The sequence below is a fragment of the Plecotus auritus genome (assembly GCF_963455305.1).
Source record: "Plecotus auritus genome assembly, chromosome: 1".
Lineage (NCBI taxonomy): Eukaryota > Metazoa > Chordata > Mammalia > Chiroptera > Vespertilionidae > Plecotus > Plecotus auritus.
Window position 1 is genome coordinate 175020718 of NC_137770.1, and position 19106 is coordinate 175039823.

At 38.9% G+C, this 19106-nt stretch overlaps 1 protein-coding gene across 4 annotated transcripts in view; it reads right to left on the minus strand.

The window, feature by feature from the left end:
* NFKB1 (nuclear factor kappa B subunit 1) overlaps window positions 1-19106 on the minus strand; it is a 134816-nt gene that overhangs the window by 97165 nt on the left and 18545 nt on the right. Inside the window, exons 2-5 of one of the 4 annotated variants that reach the window (XM_080687779.1) lie at window positions 16449-16494; window positions 11482-11557; window positions 7281-7318; window positions 3004-3102 (exon numbers count right to left, since the gene is read on the minus strand). In XM_080687779.1, coding sequence (XP_080543905.1) covers window positions 3004-3102; window positions 7281-7318; window positions 11482-11557; window positions 16449-16487 — 252 coding nt within the window. In that variant the 5' untranslated portion in view covers window positions 16488-16494. Of the gene's footprint in view, window positions 1-3003; window positions 3103-7280; window positions 7322-11481; window positions 11558-16448; window positions 16495-19106 lie in introns of those variants that run through there. The other 3 variants (XM_080687778.1, XM_080687780.1, XM_080687781.1) reach the window with 3 other exon arrangements.

Sequence of the window (19106 nt, forward strand, 5' to 3'; positions counted from 1 at the left end):
TGCTGGCTATCATCTGCTTGCCTGCTTGCCTTCCTGATTGCCCCTAACTGCTTCTGCCTGCCAGCCTAATCACCCACAATCACTCCCCTGCCAGCCTGATTGATGCCTAACTGCTCCCCTGCCAGCCTGTTTGCCCCTAACTGCCTTCCCCTGCAGGCCTGGTCACCCCTAACTGCCCTCCCCTACAGGCCTGGTTACCCCCAACTGCTCTCCCCTGCAGGCCTGGGTACCCCCCAACTGCCCTTCCCTGCAGACCCAATCACCCCCTACTTCCCTCCTCTGCCGGCTGGGTCACCCCTAACTGCCCTCCCCAGCAGGCTTGATAGCCCCCAACTGCCCTCCCTTGCAGGCCTGGTCCCTCCCAACTGCCCTCCCCTGCTGGCCTGATAGCCCACAACTGCCCTCTCTTGCAGGCCCGGTTCCTCTCAACTGCCCTCCCCTGCTGGCCATCTTGTGGTGGCCATCTTGTGTCCACATGGGGGCAGGATCTTTGACCACATGGGGGCAGCCACCTTGTGTGTTGGAGTGATGGTCAATCTGCATATTACTCTTTTATTAGCTAGGATAGAGGCCTGGTGCATGGGTGGGGGCCAGCTGGTTTGCCCTGAAGGGTGTCCCAGATCAGGGTGGGGGTTCCCTTGGGGTGTGGGACGGCCTGGGCGAGGGGCCTGTGGTGGTTTGCAGGCTGGCCATGCCCCCCGGCAACCCAAGCAGAGGCCCTGGTATCTGGGATTTATTTATCTTCTACAATTGAAACTTTGTAGCCTGGAGCGGAGCCAAGCCTTCTGCTCGCTCCGTGGCGGCAGCTATTTCTGTTGGGATTTATGTATCTTCTATAATTGAAACTTTGTAGCCTTAAGCGGAGGCCAAAGCAGGCCAGGGCTGCAGAAGGTTGGCTTCCTCCATTGCTGCGGGCAACCCTAGCCTCCTGCTCTCTCCAGCTCCGTGGCTGCCGCCATTTCTGTTGGGATTTATTTATCTCCTATCATTGAAACTTTGTAGTATTGAGTGGAGGCCTGGGCCGGCAAGGGCAGGAGGAAAGCTTGGCTTCCTCCATTGCCAAGGAAACCCGATCCTCTCTCCTGCTCTCTGTGGCTGCAGCCATCTTGGTTGGGTTTATTTGCATATACCCTCCTGATTGGCTGGTGGGCGTGGCTTGTGGGTGTAGCTGAGGTATGGTCAATTTGCATATTACTCTTTTATTAGATAGGATATATACACAATATATACAGTGTGTATGTATGTGTATGTGTGTGTGTGTGTGTGTGTGTGTGTGTGTATATATATATATATATATATATATATGTATGTATATGGCACACAGATACATATGTTGAAAAGATAAGTGCTAGATCTGATTCCCTAATATCTGAGGCCCCTGAGCCTCTCTCTCCCTTTTTTCCAGAGTTATAATACTCTGCCCCTATTTCACCATTGTCCTCCCACATCCTGCCCCCAGCAACCCAAATGCACACATTCCATGTGCAAGTTCAATGAGAAATAGTCAGCTGTAGGATAAAGAGCCACAGTCTTGTGAGAAAGGCAAGTTAATTCTTCTCTTGGAGCTTCAACTTCCTTATAAGCATTACACTTTTAATTTACCAGGGTTGTTGTGAGGATTAGAAGAGGTAATATATGCAAAGCACTTGGCAAATCTTTGGTGCTTAATAAATGCTAATTCTTTTGTTTAACTGCTGCTCCTCTTTCCTCATCTAGATTCCAAAGGACTGTGACCATAAGACTGTCATCTCCTGCGAACCAAACACATCATATTTACCCTGCTCAATGACCCTGAAACAGAAAAACATCTTTCATTTCACAGGAAAGCTAGGAGACTTAAAATGCAAATGTGATTGGTAGAATCCACACTCGATAATATGGGTGGGTTTCATTCAAAAGGTAAAGAATGACATCACAGTATTCAGTATTTTGTTTCAGAAGAGGGGTAAGAAATTAGAAAGATCTGGGCTAGAAGTGGGGAAGAGGAAAGGGAGGAAACAAGATGCAAACCTGGCAACCAAAGACAAATTTCCTTGACATCATGATTTTCCCGAGGGCCTGTCCTGCTGTCCTTCACTTATTCACAAGAACAAACACAAAAACTGAGGCCAAAGTGTGTCATATCCTAAGGGGTGCACACACCTTAGTGGGAACTAAGTTGGTAACCTTTTGCTGAAGCCTTGAATTATTGAACAATACGAATTTTTATAAACAATGAAATTGCCATTGTTGGCAGGTTTATCTGCAAAACCATTATCAATCAGTCAATGAAACATGGCACCATTTATGAAATTAAAAAACTCAAATTAACTTAAACAAAGATATTCTTCTTAAATTAACAAACAGAGAAAGAACCTGAAGGTGTGTAAAGGGCTCGACCAAGCACACCATCATCAAGTGTTACATCATCAAGCGGTACATTCCAGGGACCTCCACGTGTGGGTGTACATTTGCTCAAGCGGAGACCCTGTAGTACTTCCAGTCTAAGAGACTCTATGAAGTATATACCATCAATATTTCTGCATTTTACATATTAGGGTACTGAGGTTTAGAAGTGGATAACCTAGTCAAAGACGCGCAGATAGTAACAGTCTGGACCTGAATTCATGACCTTAAATACTATATTATAAAATCATACACTCAGTCATCTGTTTCAGTTTTCACTAAATCTCTAAAAAGCTGAAATCAAGCACTTCTTTTAAATATTTCTTAATGTATCAAGAGGTATACAATTAAAAAGCCTTTAAAGTGATGAAGAAATAGTAAACGTTGGTTAGCTACGGTTGAAATAATTTCTACTGAATGGAAATAATAATGAGGTTTCAAAATCTGTCACTTCTGTTGCTAAGAGACACATATCTATTTGAAAATTATAATAATAATCATGTGAATATTTCAGCTTAGGGGTAAAAGCAAATTGTATTCATGTAAAGCAGTTCCTCACTTGCACTGCTAGGAAATAAAATCTTCCAAAATCCACATAGGAAGACATCATGAACTTACTTTAACCTGAGGGTAGGACTTCTTGTTCTTTTCACTAGATGCACCAGGGAGTCCGCCATGGGATGGGCCTTCACAGACATAACGGAAACGAAATCCTCTCTGCAAAGGTGAGCACAGAGCCAACACATTTGAGAAATACTTACTAAAAAGTACCAGGACAAATTTTTTACAAAGTTTTAATTCTTTTGTGTATTAGATGAGAGAGAAAAAACAAGAAATGTGTGAAAGAGGATTATGTAAATGAAAACCACTTTCCCAATAATCTTACTATGAACACTGAGGTTAATTGGTATTTTGTGTACTGGTGGCTTTAAAGTGAGGTCCCTAACCCGGGAGAAACTCTCCTGCTATGCACAGGTGGGAGTGAACTGCTGAAGAGTTAGTTTAAGCCTTGGACTGGACGTGCTACAGCTTGTTTGAACCAGAGCTTCTTCATCTCAAATTGCTGCCGCCAAGCTCTGAACTTGGCCATATTACACTCCAAGTTATGCTTCTTTGACTCTTACTTAAAGGAATTCCTTTATCTACTCTGGTTACAGTTGATTCAGCAGGGAATACAGAAATGCCTTGTTAAATATAGCATGTCAGTGTTGTAAACACATCCTATGCTAGATGCCACATTTGGCCAGTTTCTCTCAATAATTCAGAAGATTTTTGATTTTATGATTATTGGTATTATCAAGCTCAAACTCTCTCTATGAACTGACCTGAATGAGTCCAAAACCAGTCTCTTCAAATATTATTAACTCAAGAATTTGAAAACTGTTGTAAATCAATGTAGAGTTAGCCGGAAGTCTTCACTATATGAACTACTGTGGGCTGAAAAATCCTAAGTCCTAAATTTTTATAATCTATACAAATGAGACTGGACTAGACTACCTTTAAGGTCTATCCCAGTTCTAACATTTTATGATTTACAAAACTAACCATTATAATTTGTATACAAAGAGTAAACAAGGGCAATTATGAGAATGGATCTCATAATCTTAATATTAAGGGAACTTTCAACCTATTTCCTGAAAGATGCAACTTTATAATGATGTAAACCAATGTGTGGTAGCATTAGTCATTTATAATTATACAGTCACTAACTGGATGGTTTTTCATTTTTCAAATTCACCCTTTGGTGAAAAGAGTTTGTTAATATACTTTAAGTAATAACCTCACATGTCATTTATTTTTATTGTGGGACTGACTTCATGTAAACAGTGCTAGATCATTAGGCCATGAGGAGCTCCCCACACCCACTGCTCCCTGGTGGGGCTTCTACCCTGCACAGTCATAGCAACTCTGATGTTTTTAAATATATTTTTATTGATTTCAGAGAGGAAGGGAGCGATAGAAACATCAATGATGAGAGAGAATCGTTGATTGGCTGCCTTATTAGGGCCCACAATGGGGATCGAGCCCACAACCCGGGCATGTGCCCCAATTGGGAATCCAACCATGACCTTCTGGTTCATAGGTTGACGCTCAACCACTGAGCCGCACTGGCCGGGCAAACACCAAGGTTTTAACAGCTTTGAACTCATCAATCAATGTAAAATTTTCACCCTCCTTAGACTGCACTACATTTCATTATTCCTTGTGTAGGGTCCTGGGAAACAGTCTCTGAGTGGTCCAGGGGTCCCGAATGAATTTAAATCTCTGGCATCTGGAACTCTCTGTCCCCATACCCTCGGAGATCTTCCTGATTTGCAAAGAGGCTCAGCACTACAGCATGTTTCAGGGGATAAGTAGGGCCTGAAGTAAGTTCTCTAGTGAAGGAAAGCTTCTCAAGTCATAGGTCTGGAGATGTGATCAATTTTCAAAGTGGGACCTAAATACCAGAGTAGACTTTTGAGGTGCAGTTAGTCATTTAGGGGCAATTCTTCTATTTTGCCTCTCAAAAAATTAAAATTAAAAAAATACAAATTCAGCCCTATACCTTTTGTAGACAAAGGCTGTTGCTTGTTTTTAATAGTTAAATGGGCTTTCTAAAAGCATGAAAAAAAGCATCAGCATATGCAACAGTTAGCCTCCAGAATAAAGGCAGAAATTCACTTGACTGCTACTCAATTTAAATACAACTTCAGTTTTTAAACAGTATTAGATAATTACCAATGAATAATATGCAACAGAACTGGATATTTTAAAGATTAGCAGTCTACGCTATGACTCATCTCTGTCAGAACTGGGGAGAATTGTGGCAAAGAGACCTCAAAGGAAAAAAGAACATTTTTCTAACTTTTATTTTTTAAAATGCAATAAAGGAATTCATTATCTTGAATCACAAAATTCCTTTAGGACAGCTGGAAAAATATAGCATGTGTACTTTTATGTTTTATTGGGAGTGGTATCAAATAGAATATGACTAAAGAGTCGTGTCTTAATAGCTTGCTTAAGTTTAAAAAAATAGATATTTTTCATGGTTGCATAAGAGTATCTCAAGTTCTAAAGGAATTTTAACCTGAGGGTAGAAATTTCTTACTTTTTTTAAAGGAAGATAGGGTGTCTTCAAATGCATAGTCTAGATGCATTTCTGATTCTGTGTTTCTGAGATTAAAGGTTTGTGAATCCACAGCCATTCATCTCAGTATCTCCATTTGCTTAAAATGAGTCATCAACCTCAAAGGCAAACCTACATCTACCCAGTCAGAAAGTCTTGACTTGAATACAACTTTCTTACTTTCACTTGAGTCAGACATCAAAATAACATCAGTTTGGTAAATAAACACATTGTTTTACTCAGATGAGCTTTTACATCTCCACATATAGTGAATTATGTTTTGAATTTTGTAAATACCTTAAGGTAAATTATAAATGCCAATTTTTCCTTATAACTGTTAGAGCCATAATAAGAAATGCATTTAAAATTCTCATTGTGGTGCTATGCTTATGAAAACAGAAATTTGAAAACATGCTTTGGTATGCAGACAAATAACTTTTAGTTGATTTCTCATTTTCACAAATGACCCAGATCTTCCAATTAGAAAATTTTCCAGGAGGGCAAGACCCCTGCACAAAATTTTAGGGATAAAGTTCCCCTGGGAGGGTCTTTGAGGGAACTGGTGACCAGCTGTGAGAAGTCACCACTATGGAATTGGACATAAGTAAAGGAAGTAATGTTGGCAGACTGTGGAGTCTGGTTGTGTCACCTATAAACTACTGGAGCAATGCCCCAAAATCTCATGTGGCATTCCAGTCCCCATACCAAAAACTTTTATCTAAGTTCAGCCTTATAACGATAGTCTATTGGTCATAGTTAAGATATTTATACCCTTTAAATGTTGACCAAAATCCAAATACATATATAATGCCACAATTATAGTAACCACAACAAATGCTTTAAGTTCTTGACCTAGTTAGCATTTGCTAAATGCTACACTCACTCACCTGAGCTACTAAAAACATTTAGGAAAAGTACTGGGTAATATAAGTGCAGGATACCAGGTACACAAACCCACCGTCTCACACATGTTTGGTAAGCACATCCATTCAGAGATTTACTGACTGTCCTCAATCTGTAGAGGACTATACCATCACTGCTATCTCCTAATAACTGAAATCTACAGGAGATGTTAAAGATCCTCTTCCTTCCTCTTTCATAGCACCGGTTCCACCCACTTTCCAATCACTATTATCGACAGATTTGAAGCAGGGTGAGGAGGCCACTTCTACTCCCAGAGATCCTCTACAGAACCCAGTGGAAAGAGGAAGAACCTGAGGAAATAAAATGCTCCTTCTCTTGACTACAAAGAGGCTGAGTCTAAAGTTAACACCAGAAGGAAGAGAACTCAACTGTCCATTCTAATACTATTCATCTCCCACTGGTGGTTTTAATACATGTTCTAAAGACAGTGCAGAAAAGGCTGGAGCTACTAAAGGTGGGAAGAAGGCTAAGAAGTACTGCATGTGATGGACACGACTGATGGATGTAATTCCATGTATGTGAGCTGCATGTATGTATTATTTCTGTATGAATGGAGAGAGCCTATCTTTTCTAGGAGTGGCTGGTAAGCAAAGATGGTGGAGATAGCAAGATACCAAGGATCTATAATTAACGGAAGTTTTACAGAACTACGTATTGAGGCTCAGGATGGTCTGCAGAATGACTAAGAGAAATGTCAAATGGATGAATGAAGTTGTTACATAATTTGGCAAGTTGTTGTTGCTCTTCTAGATCAGCTACTTCCTTCACAAAATTCAGTTACTATTTTTTGGTGCTTGAGATACTAATATTCGACTTATGGATCTAACATTTAAAGAAAAAGTTCCCACTCCTTTCATCTTCTTACCTGTTTAGGTTGCTCTAATATTTGAAGGTATGGGCCATCTGCTAAAAACAAAAACAACAGACAAAAACCAAAAGAATGTGAGGCTTCTCAAATTTGGTATAAAATATTAAGCAAGCAAAAAAACTGAAATTATGTTTTAAAATAAAATTTTCAATGAAAATTTTTAGCTAAGATTTCACAAGGATATAATTTACCTTCCTCATTTGAATATTAAATTTATTATTATTTTAACAGTTTTATACCTTTAGAGAACCACAATAAAAAAACATTTTTTGAATGGTGATGGTACATTGTACAACCTAACAAAAGGCCTGGTGTTTGGTAAAGATTAATAAGTGAATAGCCTTCATAATCTGTTTACTAACAAAGCATTTTAAAAATGACATGAATGCCAATTAAAAGCATCAATGACTTCCTGGACTCTAGACTTTTTTTTTTCCTTCACAGCATTAGATACTGACTTCTTTCCTTCAGAGGGGATGTGCTTCACGTGACATTACCAGACTGAAATGACACCTACATGTGTGAAATACACAGATAATGGCCTCAGGCTGCCTGCTTTTCCTTATATTACATTCCTGGTTCCTTTCCCTTACTTGAATCCGTAAGAACTAGCCTTCATTCCCTAACTAGCTAGCTTGTTCCCGCTCCTTCTCAAATTTAATTTGGTCTACCAGGTATGATGGACTTTTCTAATAAATCTATAGCTTTTGATGTTTGTATGCAATTTCTGAATACTGAGTTCTGATATAAACTTTGATCTAAAAAAGCACAAGCATTTTGTAAAATCCTAAAAATAGCTTAATTAATGGTAGGTGCATGCCAATTAATTATTATAAAAACATAAAGAAAACTAGAAGCTTATTCCATATTCTGATTATATCTGACTTTGGAAATTCAAAGGAAAATCAGAATCTCTGACAGTATAAATACAAATTCGTTCAATATGAGAAAGTCCCTAAGCTCCCCAGGGTGTCTTATGACAACAATATAATAACTCATAGCTCTTCAATAAATAAAGGCATATGCTGTTTCTCACCTGTTTGAATGTTAATGAAAAAGTTCAGTACTACAAAAAAAAAAAATACACTGGGAGAATACTTGTGTCCATTTCAACCTCCACCATCCCTTAGCCAGAAATTCAAGTCCTATTACTTTAAATAAATACATTTAAGAAGAATGAAATACCTTCAGGTTGAACTAAAAAATAAACAATGAAATTAAGAAAGAAATTATTTTTATCCTTTTAGTTTTATGATGAATCAGAATAAGGCTAGAGAACTATAGGGAACAAAGGTATAATTATTCCCTGTTACTATTCAAGAAATGTACAAGAAAGTCAGTTGAAAAATGACTGAATTTGAAACAAAACATCCACACAAAAGGAAATATGAGAAGTGATTAGCCAAAGTAGTATAATTTATGTAAATTATCTCTTTTATCTGTATAAAATTCATCCCTGCACATTTTCAACTACTTTCAGAAAAGGAATTGCAATTTTAAGGTTCTAAAACATGGTTAGAATTTAATTTTTGATAAGAAAATAAAATCAATTAGAAATAGAAATATTTTCACAGTACTAACATATAATTTGTATGTCAGTGTAACAGATATAGTCATAGAAACATTCCCTCTAGGAGGCTAAATGAACATATCAGGAAGAGAGGCCTCTAACAAAGCAGCATTTAGAAGCCATAGAAAACATAGGAGAGTTGGAGCATATTTATATTAAACTTCAAGTCTCTCACTTATTATTATTATTTATTTATTTTTTAATTACAGTTGACAATCAATATTATTTTATGTTAGTTTCTCACTATTAATTCTTCTAAAAGCACTTGAAGTTTTCCTATTATTTTTGCTAAATGATGATATTGCTTTTAAAAATGTGAAATTTTTAAAGGTTTGGGAATTTTGTTAGTGAAATGGGGCAATTATTCTTTCAGGGAACATACTCAAAACTTAAATCAACTAGAAATTTAGATTTGATACCCATATATTTGTTTTAATGCTAATTTTTTTTTGGTCACATGTCTATCCGATGATGTGACAACCCACCTTTATAGAGAAATGTAAAAAAAAGCATAATGTTATAGATTTTTAATATATATATTTATTAACTTCAGAGACGAAGGGAGAAGGAGAGAGAGAAACATCAATGATAAGAGAGAATCATTGATCGGCTGCCTCCTGCATGCCCCCTGCTGGAAATCGAGCCCGCAACCTGGGCATGTGCCCTTGGCCGGAATCGAACCCGGGACCCTTCAGTCTGCAGGATGATGCTCCATCCACTGAGCAAACCAGCAAGGGCAATGTTATAGATTTAACAGCTGTACTATATCTCATAGTTTTCAACGAGTAATAGAACTACTTACGATTTTATATTTCAAGAAACATATAAAATAGTCCATGTGAAAATTACAACATTGGTATCCATGATCTTTCTGCCCTTTAAAACGTGAATAAAATAGCATACATCTTGGATTATAAAAACTTGACTATGCTACTGCAACAGAGAGGAAATATAACAATAAAAATGACGAGGTAATAACTGGGAAATAAGTCTTTTTGGTATAATTTTAAAAGCTTTTCTAATATGGCCAAATAATTTCTACAATGTGAAACTGACTACAGAATATTTACTAAGATAGTTCTCTTGGTAATCTTATTTCTACTTCCATAAAACTTGATGAAATAAAGACATTATGAAAGCATTTGCCTCGGGATACTGTTTGGCATCTATAGGCATTAAATGGAAAGGTTTATGTTCCCCTAAGGGCAGAACCAAGTTCTGATGTTTTCAATAAAGCATTAATACTAAGAAAAATACTTTGATCCCCAGAATTGAAAGTTGACAGGAAACACAGAAGCTACCAAGATATTTACTTGTTCTTCACAGGAAGCTGACCTAGAGTTCAAATTGGACAGCAGCTCACGAGATCTTAAACTCAGGAGTCTACAAAATGTGTTTTGTGGGGTAAAGAGAAAAAGACCTCAGCAATACAACTTTTGATGGTGAAGGTGAAGGAAAAGCAGATTTATTAATATCCTCCCATGAAGTCCCAGAAATAATAGAGATTAAAATGTAGAAAAACATTCTGATCTGAAAAATAAGTACCAGAATAACAATAATAGGTGTTATTATTGTTTAAATGAGAATGATGCAAATTCTTCCACTGAGGCCAAGCAAGTCCATGTTAAATCGAAGAGCTGAGGTCCACTTCGGGTGATTACGAAACTCCCTGTTTTATATACAGCTCCCATCATTGACTCACATTGCGCTTGTGAATGTCTGTTCGGTACCATTGGTGATGTGAGGGGCACATAAAAAGAACCATCACACAGAGCTTACATACAAATCAATAAATTGAAACAAGCTGTGTGTGGAGATGATTAACATAGTCACGTTAGAAGGAAGGATGATTATCATATGTTTTATCCAACTGGGCAGAATGTAAAGCTAAAAGCTTTTTTAAAAGATTATTTTTTTTCTACTGAGCTGATTTTTATGGTTTTTGTACACTTGTATCCCCAGTGCCTGGCATACACAATAGGTACTCAAATGAGCGTTTCTGTAATAGATCAGAGGAGTTGAAACCGCCAGAGTCTGGGACAAAACAAAGAGGAGTTAAAAATAACTCAGAGATGGTAAGATTGTCTAAAAGGGAAAATCCTTACACTGAGTGAAGAAATTCCTTCTGAGCTGTCTTAGCAGATATTAGCAACAATTGTAAGTCATACAATGGGTAATGGGGGTGAAACATTTTTGTGCAAATATATTTCAAGAAAGTATATTAAAAGACTGTTGTTTTAAAACCCTCAACCGAGGATATTTTTCCATTGATTTTTAGAGAGAGCAGAAGAGCGAGGGAAAGACAGAGAGAAATATCAATGTGAGAGAAACACATTGATTGGTTGCCTCCTGCATGGGCCCTGACCAGGGCCTGGGTCAGGGAGAAGCCTACAACTGAGGTACATGCCCTTGACCAGAATTGAACCTGGGACCCTTCAGTCCGCAGGCCAACGCTCTAACCACATACTAGTAGCCAAACCAGATAGGTCTAAAAGATTGTTTTTTAGAACATAAGTCACCATTTCCTTTGTAGGTATATCACTGAATTTCTAAAAGAGACCACTAGCAAATCTTGACTTTAAAAAAGTAAAAGCCAAATAACAGGGTAGTGGGAGTGAGTTTTCTTACCCGTTGGCATTGGCATCTCTGGTTGAAATATTTCTGAGTTAAATATTGTATGATTCAAAGGCTCCAAATGAAACATCTGTAACAAAGAAAATTTAAATTTTCAATCATTATTTTTCCAACCTGTATTAAACATTTGAAGTTAATAGACCTACAACTTAATGACAAGAACAAAAACTAAAGCCAAATACAAAAATCTAAAAATATTTCAAATCAGATTTTTAAAAATACCTTCATGAGACCTTGCTAAATTTGCATGTGTATGAAACTTTTACATGGGGCTGGACTGTGTTTACGTGACAAAGGATTTTGAAAAGAGTAACCTGGCTCTAAAAGAGCAGAGAGGGAACTTGCTTAACTTCTATATCATTGGGGCCCAGCCTATGTTTATCACACAGTGGATACTTAAGAGATACTTGCTGAATGAATGACTTGAAGCTCATACTCTCTTAGAAATATAAGCATAGAGTAGAATCCTAGAGATTTCTTTTATGATGATAAACAACCCCCTACTCTAGACATTCGATTTCAAGCACTGAAAGAATTAGACAGCAGCCCTGGGTCAATACACAAAAAAAGGGACAATTTTACTTACATTCCAAGGAGCAGAGGACTAAACACTGAGTTCCCTCACCTTTTTTTAAAAATTTCATTTACTTAGTGCAGTGGTCAGCAAACTCATTAGTCAACAGAGTCAAATCTCAACAGTACAACGATTGAAATTTCTTTTGAGAGACAAATTTTTTAAACTTAAACTTCTTCTAATGCCACTTCTTCAAAACAGACTCGCCCAGGCCATGGTATTTTGTGGAAGAGCCACACTCAAGGGGCCAAAGAGCCGCATGTGGCTCGCGAACCGCAGTTTGCTGACCACGGACCTAGTGCAATGCAAAAACACCTGGAATTTAGTGGGTGTGGTCAGCTGAATAACGGTTCCGCAAAGACATCCGCATCCTAATCCCCAGAACCTGTGAGTACTATCTCATATAGCAAAAGGGATTCTGCAGATGTTATTAAAGGAAGAAAGCTGAGATGGGGAGGCTCCCTGGATCAACCAGATGGGCCTGATAAAGGGATGCAGGGTATCAGAGTGAAGAACAGGAGACGTGACAATGGAAACAAGAGGTGGGCGTGATGGAAGGGGTCACAAGCCAAGGAGTGCAGGCAGCCTCTCGAAGCCCACACAGGCCAGGAAATGAAAGCTTCCGGAAGGAAAGCAGCCCTGCCAACACCTTGATTTCAGACTTCTGACCTCCAGATGATAAGAGCGTGACTCCTGTGTGGTTGGAAGCTACTAAATTTGAGGTAATTTGCTACAGCACCAAGAGAAAACCATGAAATACATTTTGATGGAATTTATTCTATCTTAATAAGTTACTAATAATTACTTATCCCAAGAAAATTTTTTTTCTTTCCACTTAGTTTATTCAAGACTTTAAATTCATATTCCTAGTTTGGTACTATTTCAACCTAAGTCAGTCATCTGTTTGAAATGTCTGTGGACAACACAGAAACCAACCATATTTCACTTTTTATGATATGCTAGTTGGTAAGCGTGCTGGAGCTGGTATTTGAAACAACAACAACAAAAAACACACCAGAATTACAATTTACTCCTTTTTTTATTACTAGGTTCTTGAACCTAGGTGTTAAATCAAGAGTCACAAATAGTGTTTAAATAAAGGACACTTCATATTCAGTTGTGAGGTATGCAAATTTTCAATTGAAGAATAATAAATGTGCTTCACTTCACTGCTTAAGAGTCAAGTTCATCTATGCTTTTCATCATTTGCTGGAAAGGAAATACAGGAATACAAAAACAAGTTATTGTAAAAACAGGCCCCAGCTTGCAGATTATTAGCAGAAAAGATGACCGAGCAGAAAAAAAATCTGTGCGATGGTCCTGCAGGTGGCTGAGTAACGAGGAGCAGGGCAAACACACCATCCGAGGAGCGAGACACACACTCCACCTCCATGAAGGGAGCAGCTGTGTTGGGCGGCAGCTTGCTGTGTGAATTAGGTCAAAGGTGGAGTGCAAATTCCAGAATATGCTACAGCATGGAGGATATCTCACTGAGGACAAGGAAACTTCAGGAAATATACGCCAGCAAGTTTGAGACAAGGGAAAAAAACCCAAATTTCAAGGAACTTTCCCCTCAAAAATTGAAATATCAGAAACACGCCCCATTCCTGTTGCTGATGATCACAAAAATGCCCACATAAGACAAACTTTCGAAATGAATGTATTCAGCAGATTTTACTCTGGTGTGGCATAAAGGACTATCTCTTGTTGATAAGATTTCCTGTATGTAAACAGGATGGTCTAAAACCAAGAAGAAACAACTCTAATGCTGGTTAGACTCTGCCTTTAATTGTTAGAGACGGCATATTAAAAACGAAAGGTAAATCACCGGTTTTTGATAATATGAGTAGCCAAATGTCTTTCATGCTGTAATCAAAGGCTGTACCTGGATTTATCCTCTGTCACTATTTTTACAATAAAGTTCAAAAGGGGCATCTTATGGGGGAAAGCACTGCATACTCGTTCCTTCTAAACCAATCAGAACATTACCAAGAGAAATGAATGCTAGATAGGTCTATTTTATTTTAAACAGCAATAACTCGCCCAGCTGGAGTGGCTCAGTGGTTGAACCAGGAGGTCACGGTTCGATTCTGGTTAGGGCACATGCCCAGGTTGTGGGCTCAGTCCCCTGTGGGGGGATGCAGGAGGCAGCCGATCAATGATTCTCTCTCATCATTGATGTTTCTATCTCTCCCTCTTCTTTCCTCTCTGAATATATATATATATTTTTAAAAAGCAATCCTAGACCCCTTGAAAGTATTTCACTTTGGGTTTTATTTTTCTGACTGATTGTTTGCATGTGTAAATTTGGGAAATCCACTTTTCAGGTGGTTGCCACTAAATATTAAGTGTGAAATAATTACGAATCTTGGCCCACGGTGTCTGGTGGCCCGTGTTCCCTCTCGGTGTCTAGCCTAGCTAACTACATCTTCCAAGTAAATCTCAGCTTACCTAGACTTCATTTGGAAAATGCACGAGGCAGCACAGAGTAACCCCACTCTGTGCAGACGATTACAGTATTTATCACCACAGCAAGCTATTTATGTCACTGTCTCTCCTGTTAGAATCGCAGCTTCTGAAGTTAGGGTCTATGCATCACTTATTTTTGTACCGCCTCCTTAGCTTATGTTCTGCAACATAGTAATGCCTGAATAAATAACTGATGAATGAATAAACCTCTGTAGTTTATATAATTCTTAAAATCATTACATTAAAATTTTAATGTTGCCATTGTAATTACCCTAGAGTCTGAAATTGCTTTCAAATGGTTCATTTAACATCTATTAATGTAGATATAAATATTTAAAAGATATATAAATAAAAGAAAATCATTAATAATCAACAAAGATTTGTTAGACATTCAACATTTCTAGAGGCTTCAAATTTTTCCAAGTAAAAAACTAGGAGAAAGAGGAAAAAAAGACAATGGCATCTCTTCATAATTGCCAAAATAATGACGTTTTATGCTCCCAAAGCACAGTCACTGCCATTAAGTCTTTCAACACACCTGTTAGTGTGGGGTTAGCATTCCTATTTTGCAAAGGAGAAAAGTGAGGATCAGAGGGTGCTAAATGATTTCTCAAGTTTTTTTTTTTTTTTTTTTTTAACTTTTCTTTGTTAATCCTCACCTAAGGATATTTTCCCCATTGCTTTTCAGAGGGAATGGAAGGAGGGAGGAAGGAGAGAGTGAGGGAAGAGAAACATCAATGTGAGAGAGACACATTGCCTCCCACAAGTGCCCCGACCAGGGTTGGGGAGCAAACCCACTACCAAGGTATGTACCCTTGACTGGGAATCAAACCCATGATCCTTCGGTGCACTGGCCAATGCTCTTAACCATTGAGCAAAACCAGACAGGGCTGATTTACCAAGTTTTAAGAGCTCATTAGTAGCAGCCAATGCTTATATAAAGACCTTAAACTTCTAAGTCCAAGAGATCTTTTCACTCTACCAGCCTGCCTTCTCATTTGATGAGTTTTGAATAAATATTGTGTGTTCCCCTTGTACCTGACTTTACTTGGAAATAGTGTCTTTGCAGATTGTAATCAAGTTGAGATCTAGTCATACTAAAGGGTGGGCCCTAAATCCAATAACTGGTGCCTTTATAAGAGAAAAGGAAGGGCCCTAGATGGTTTGGCTCAGTGGATAGAGCATCGGCCTGAGGACTGAATGGTCCTGGGTTTGATTCTGGCCAAGGGCGCATGCCCAGGTTGCCAGCTCAATCCCCAGAGGGGGGTGTGCAGGAGGCAACTGATTAATGATTCTCTCTCATCACTGATGTTTCTATCTCTTTCTCCCTCTATGAAATCAATAAAAATATTTTTTTAAAAAAAAAAGAGAGAAAAGGAAGAGAAATTTGGATACAGAGAAATGAGAAATACACAGGGAAGGCGGCCATGTGCTGGAGTGATACAGTTACAAGCTAAGGAATGTCAGGATTGCTGGTCACCACCAGGGACTAGGGGGGTGGCATGGGACAGATTCTCCTTCAGAACTTCTGGAAGTAACCAACCCTGTCATCATCTTGACTTTAGACTTGTAGCTTCCAGAAATGTGAAAGAATATATTTCTGTTGTTTTAAGCCACCCGGTTTGTGGTCATTTGTTACAGCAGCCCCAGGACACTAATACAGTAGTTATTATTTGCCCTGTAGCATACATAGTTTTTATGGCAGCAGTGTGTGTGATAACAGGGTTTAAGTTACTCATTTTAAAGACGTATCCTCTCTGACCTTCCATGGAGTGAGAGGGAAACTGCAAAAACAATTTAAAGGAGAGTTTTACCAATTTTAGAGTTTGCCTGATTGTTACTATTGTTACTTCTGTATATTTTTAAATATGAATATATTTATAGAAAATGAGCGGTGAGATGATATTATAATACCTACTTGTTCATGCCCTCCCAAATATGGATCCTCTTCTGCCATTCTGGAGCTGTACAGCAAAGCAAAACAAAGCAAACTGTAAGCCTGAAATGAACCTTAACAATTCCACCATGCAGGAGTAAACTGTATTATGCCAGTAAGACCAAATGTAATTCTTTTTCAAAGACTTGAGGAGGAGGACATGGTGTAGTTCTTTGGGACCTAAATCTAACAGCAGAATAATTGCATAATCCAGGAATCAGCCTTTATGTATAATCCAAAAACCCTTTTGCCAGGCTCTGAACAGTGTCCTGGAGTTTGGTATAACTCATCTTCCCCCTCTGTATAAAAATCATATTTGGATTCTTAGAGGTCCTTTCCTTTTGTCACCATGTAGACTTCAACGATTTAGTCTTAGCGCTTTGTGTACTTTATTTGCTAACCCTGCACGAACTCTGTGGTGGTGTCAGAACTGCCTCCACGCTTTCCGCATGCCGCTCCAGTTGAGAGGCTAAGAGGCAGTCACCCTGCTGACAAAAGGGCGTGGCCAGCGCATCAGGGCACCAGGGGAGGCGCTGCAGCGTGCTGTGCCATTTCCTGCCATTGTCAAAACGGTGCAGTAGTCCCTCATCCACGGCTCCCTTTCCGCAGTTTCAGTTACCACGGTTGAAAAATGTTAAATGGAAAGTTCCCAAAAGAAACAATTTACAAGCTTTAAAATGTGTACCTTTCTGAATTGCATGACGAAACCCCCTGACATCCCACTCCGTCCCACCCGGAGTGTGAGTCATCCCCCTTCCCGTGTCTCCCCGCTGTACTCCCCACCCACCTGCTAGTCACTTAGTAGCCATTTAGGTGATCAGATCGACTGTCACAGCATCGCAGCGCTTGTATTCAAGTGCCTCTTTATCTTACTTAATAATGGCCCAACGTGCAAGCAGTGATGCTGGCAATTCGGATATGCCCAAAAGAAGCCATAAAGTACTTCCTTTACGTTAAAAGGCGAGTACAGCCCAATAGGATATGTTGAGAGATAGAGACCACACTCCCATAACTGTTATAATTTATTGTCCTACTTTTTCTATGACGTTATTAGTTATTGTTGTTAATTTCTTACTGGGCAATATTTATACATTAAACTTTACCATATGTATGTACCTATAGGAAATATGTAATATTGAGGGTTTGGTACTATCTTTGGTTTCAGGCATTTTCTAGGGGTCTTGGAACATATCCCCCATGGGTGAGAGGGGACTACTGTACAGGAATGCTGTAATATTAAAACTTCAAAAGGAAGACATAAAAATATGAGCCCTTATTATCAATGCTATAGTCTCCAACTTAATCAACTGCAGCCAACTATTGATACATTGCAAGCCTAGCAATCTTCCATTATCCAGAGGCCCTGAGAAAACCAAAGAACCATACTGCCAGATAAAAACAGTATCTAAAGTCATATATCACGTTGGATTTATTTACTTAAGAAATAGCCTTATTTAGGTTAATTTTATTTAAATTTACTAAGCTCAAATTTTAGTTATAGTACATGAAAAATTAAAAGATAAAAATATCACAGGTTGAAAGCAAATATGAATTCCTGAGGCAAAGTTCCCCCTAACCCCCAAATGAGGTGTATAACGCACTCCAGGGCACTTGGGGACTGGGATGGAAATGGTAACTGCCCGCCAAAATCTGATCTCTCCTTTTCCAGTGACAGAGCTGTAGCTGGAAGTGTGACTGCTCAGCTGGAGCGTCCGCCACACCTGCTGGGAGTCAGGGATGGCCATCTAATGAAATGCTCACCAGGGGAATGTCAGAACTGCCATGTGTCACTGCCAGGTCTGGGCTTAACATCCTTTCTCCATGTTTTTGTTTTTTCTCTTTCCTGTTGGATAAAACCTAGACACGGAGAAGACAGAGCTTCTGCCACACAGGTGACCACGAATGGCAGGCAGCTGATACCGCTGGTGATGGGAGAACAACACTTCTTTGTTCTTTAACCCAGTGTACTCATGGATCTCCTTGTTAAAACAGTTTAGCCCTCACCCTAATGAATACATCGCCCAACACTTCAATAAGGACAAAAATCATCCAAAGGAGACCCTAATATGCAATGAAATCCTCTGGATATCGGCTAGAGCTCTGTGAGGGGAGAGAACACCTCGAGAGGGTGCCTAGTGGGATCCAGGGTGGGGTCCAGCTTCAACACCAGGGGAAAGGGCAGCGCTCAGCCCCAGAGAATGAGAAGGCCATGCCGATTTGCAAGAAAGTATTTGCCTAAAACAAGAAATTACTGCTTGAAGACTTACAAACAGCTGTACTCAATTAAGACAAGCCGACAAAAGGGGGGAAATTGACTTGACACAATAAAGAGGAATTAAGTCATTCGAAATTCAAGAGTTTTGCCATTGCTGAGGGTGTGACTGGATATACAACTAAACTCACTGTGATCTGTCTCTTCATCTGCAAAATAAGAGACTTTGATGGGTTGGACTTTTGAAAAGAACTCAGAATGTTAGTGAGCTAATTTGATGTTTATTCAAAGAACAAATCACCTACATCATAACTCTTTTTGTAAACCTGGATTTTTAAAGGTATTCAGGTATATAACTATATTAAAGAATCATTAGCACGATTTTCAGTTACATGAAGAATACAAGGAAAACAGAATTGCGACATAGT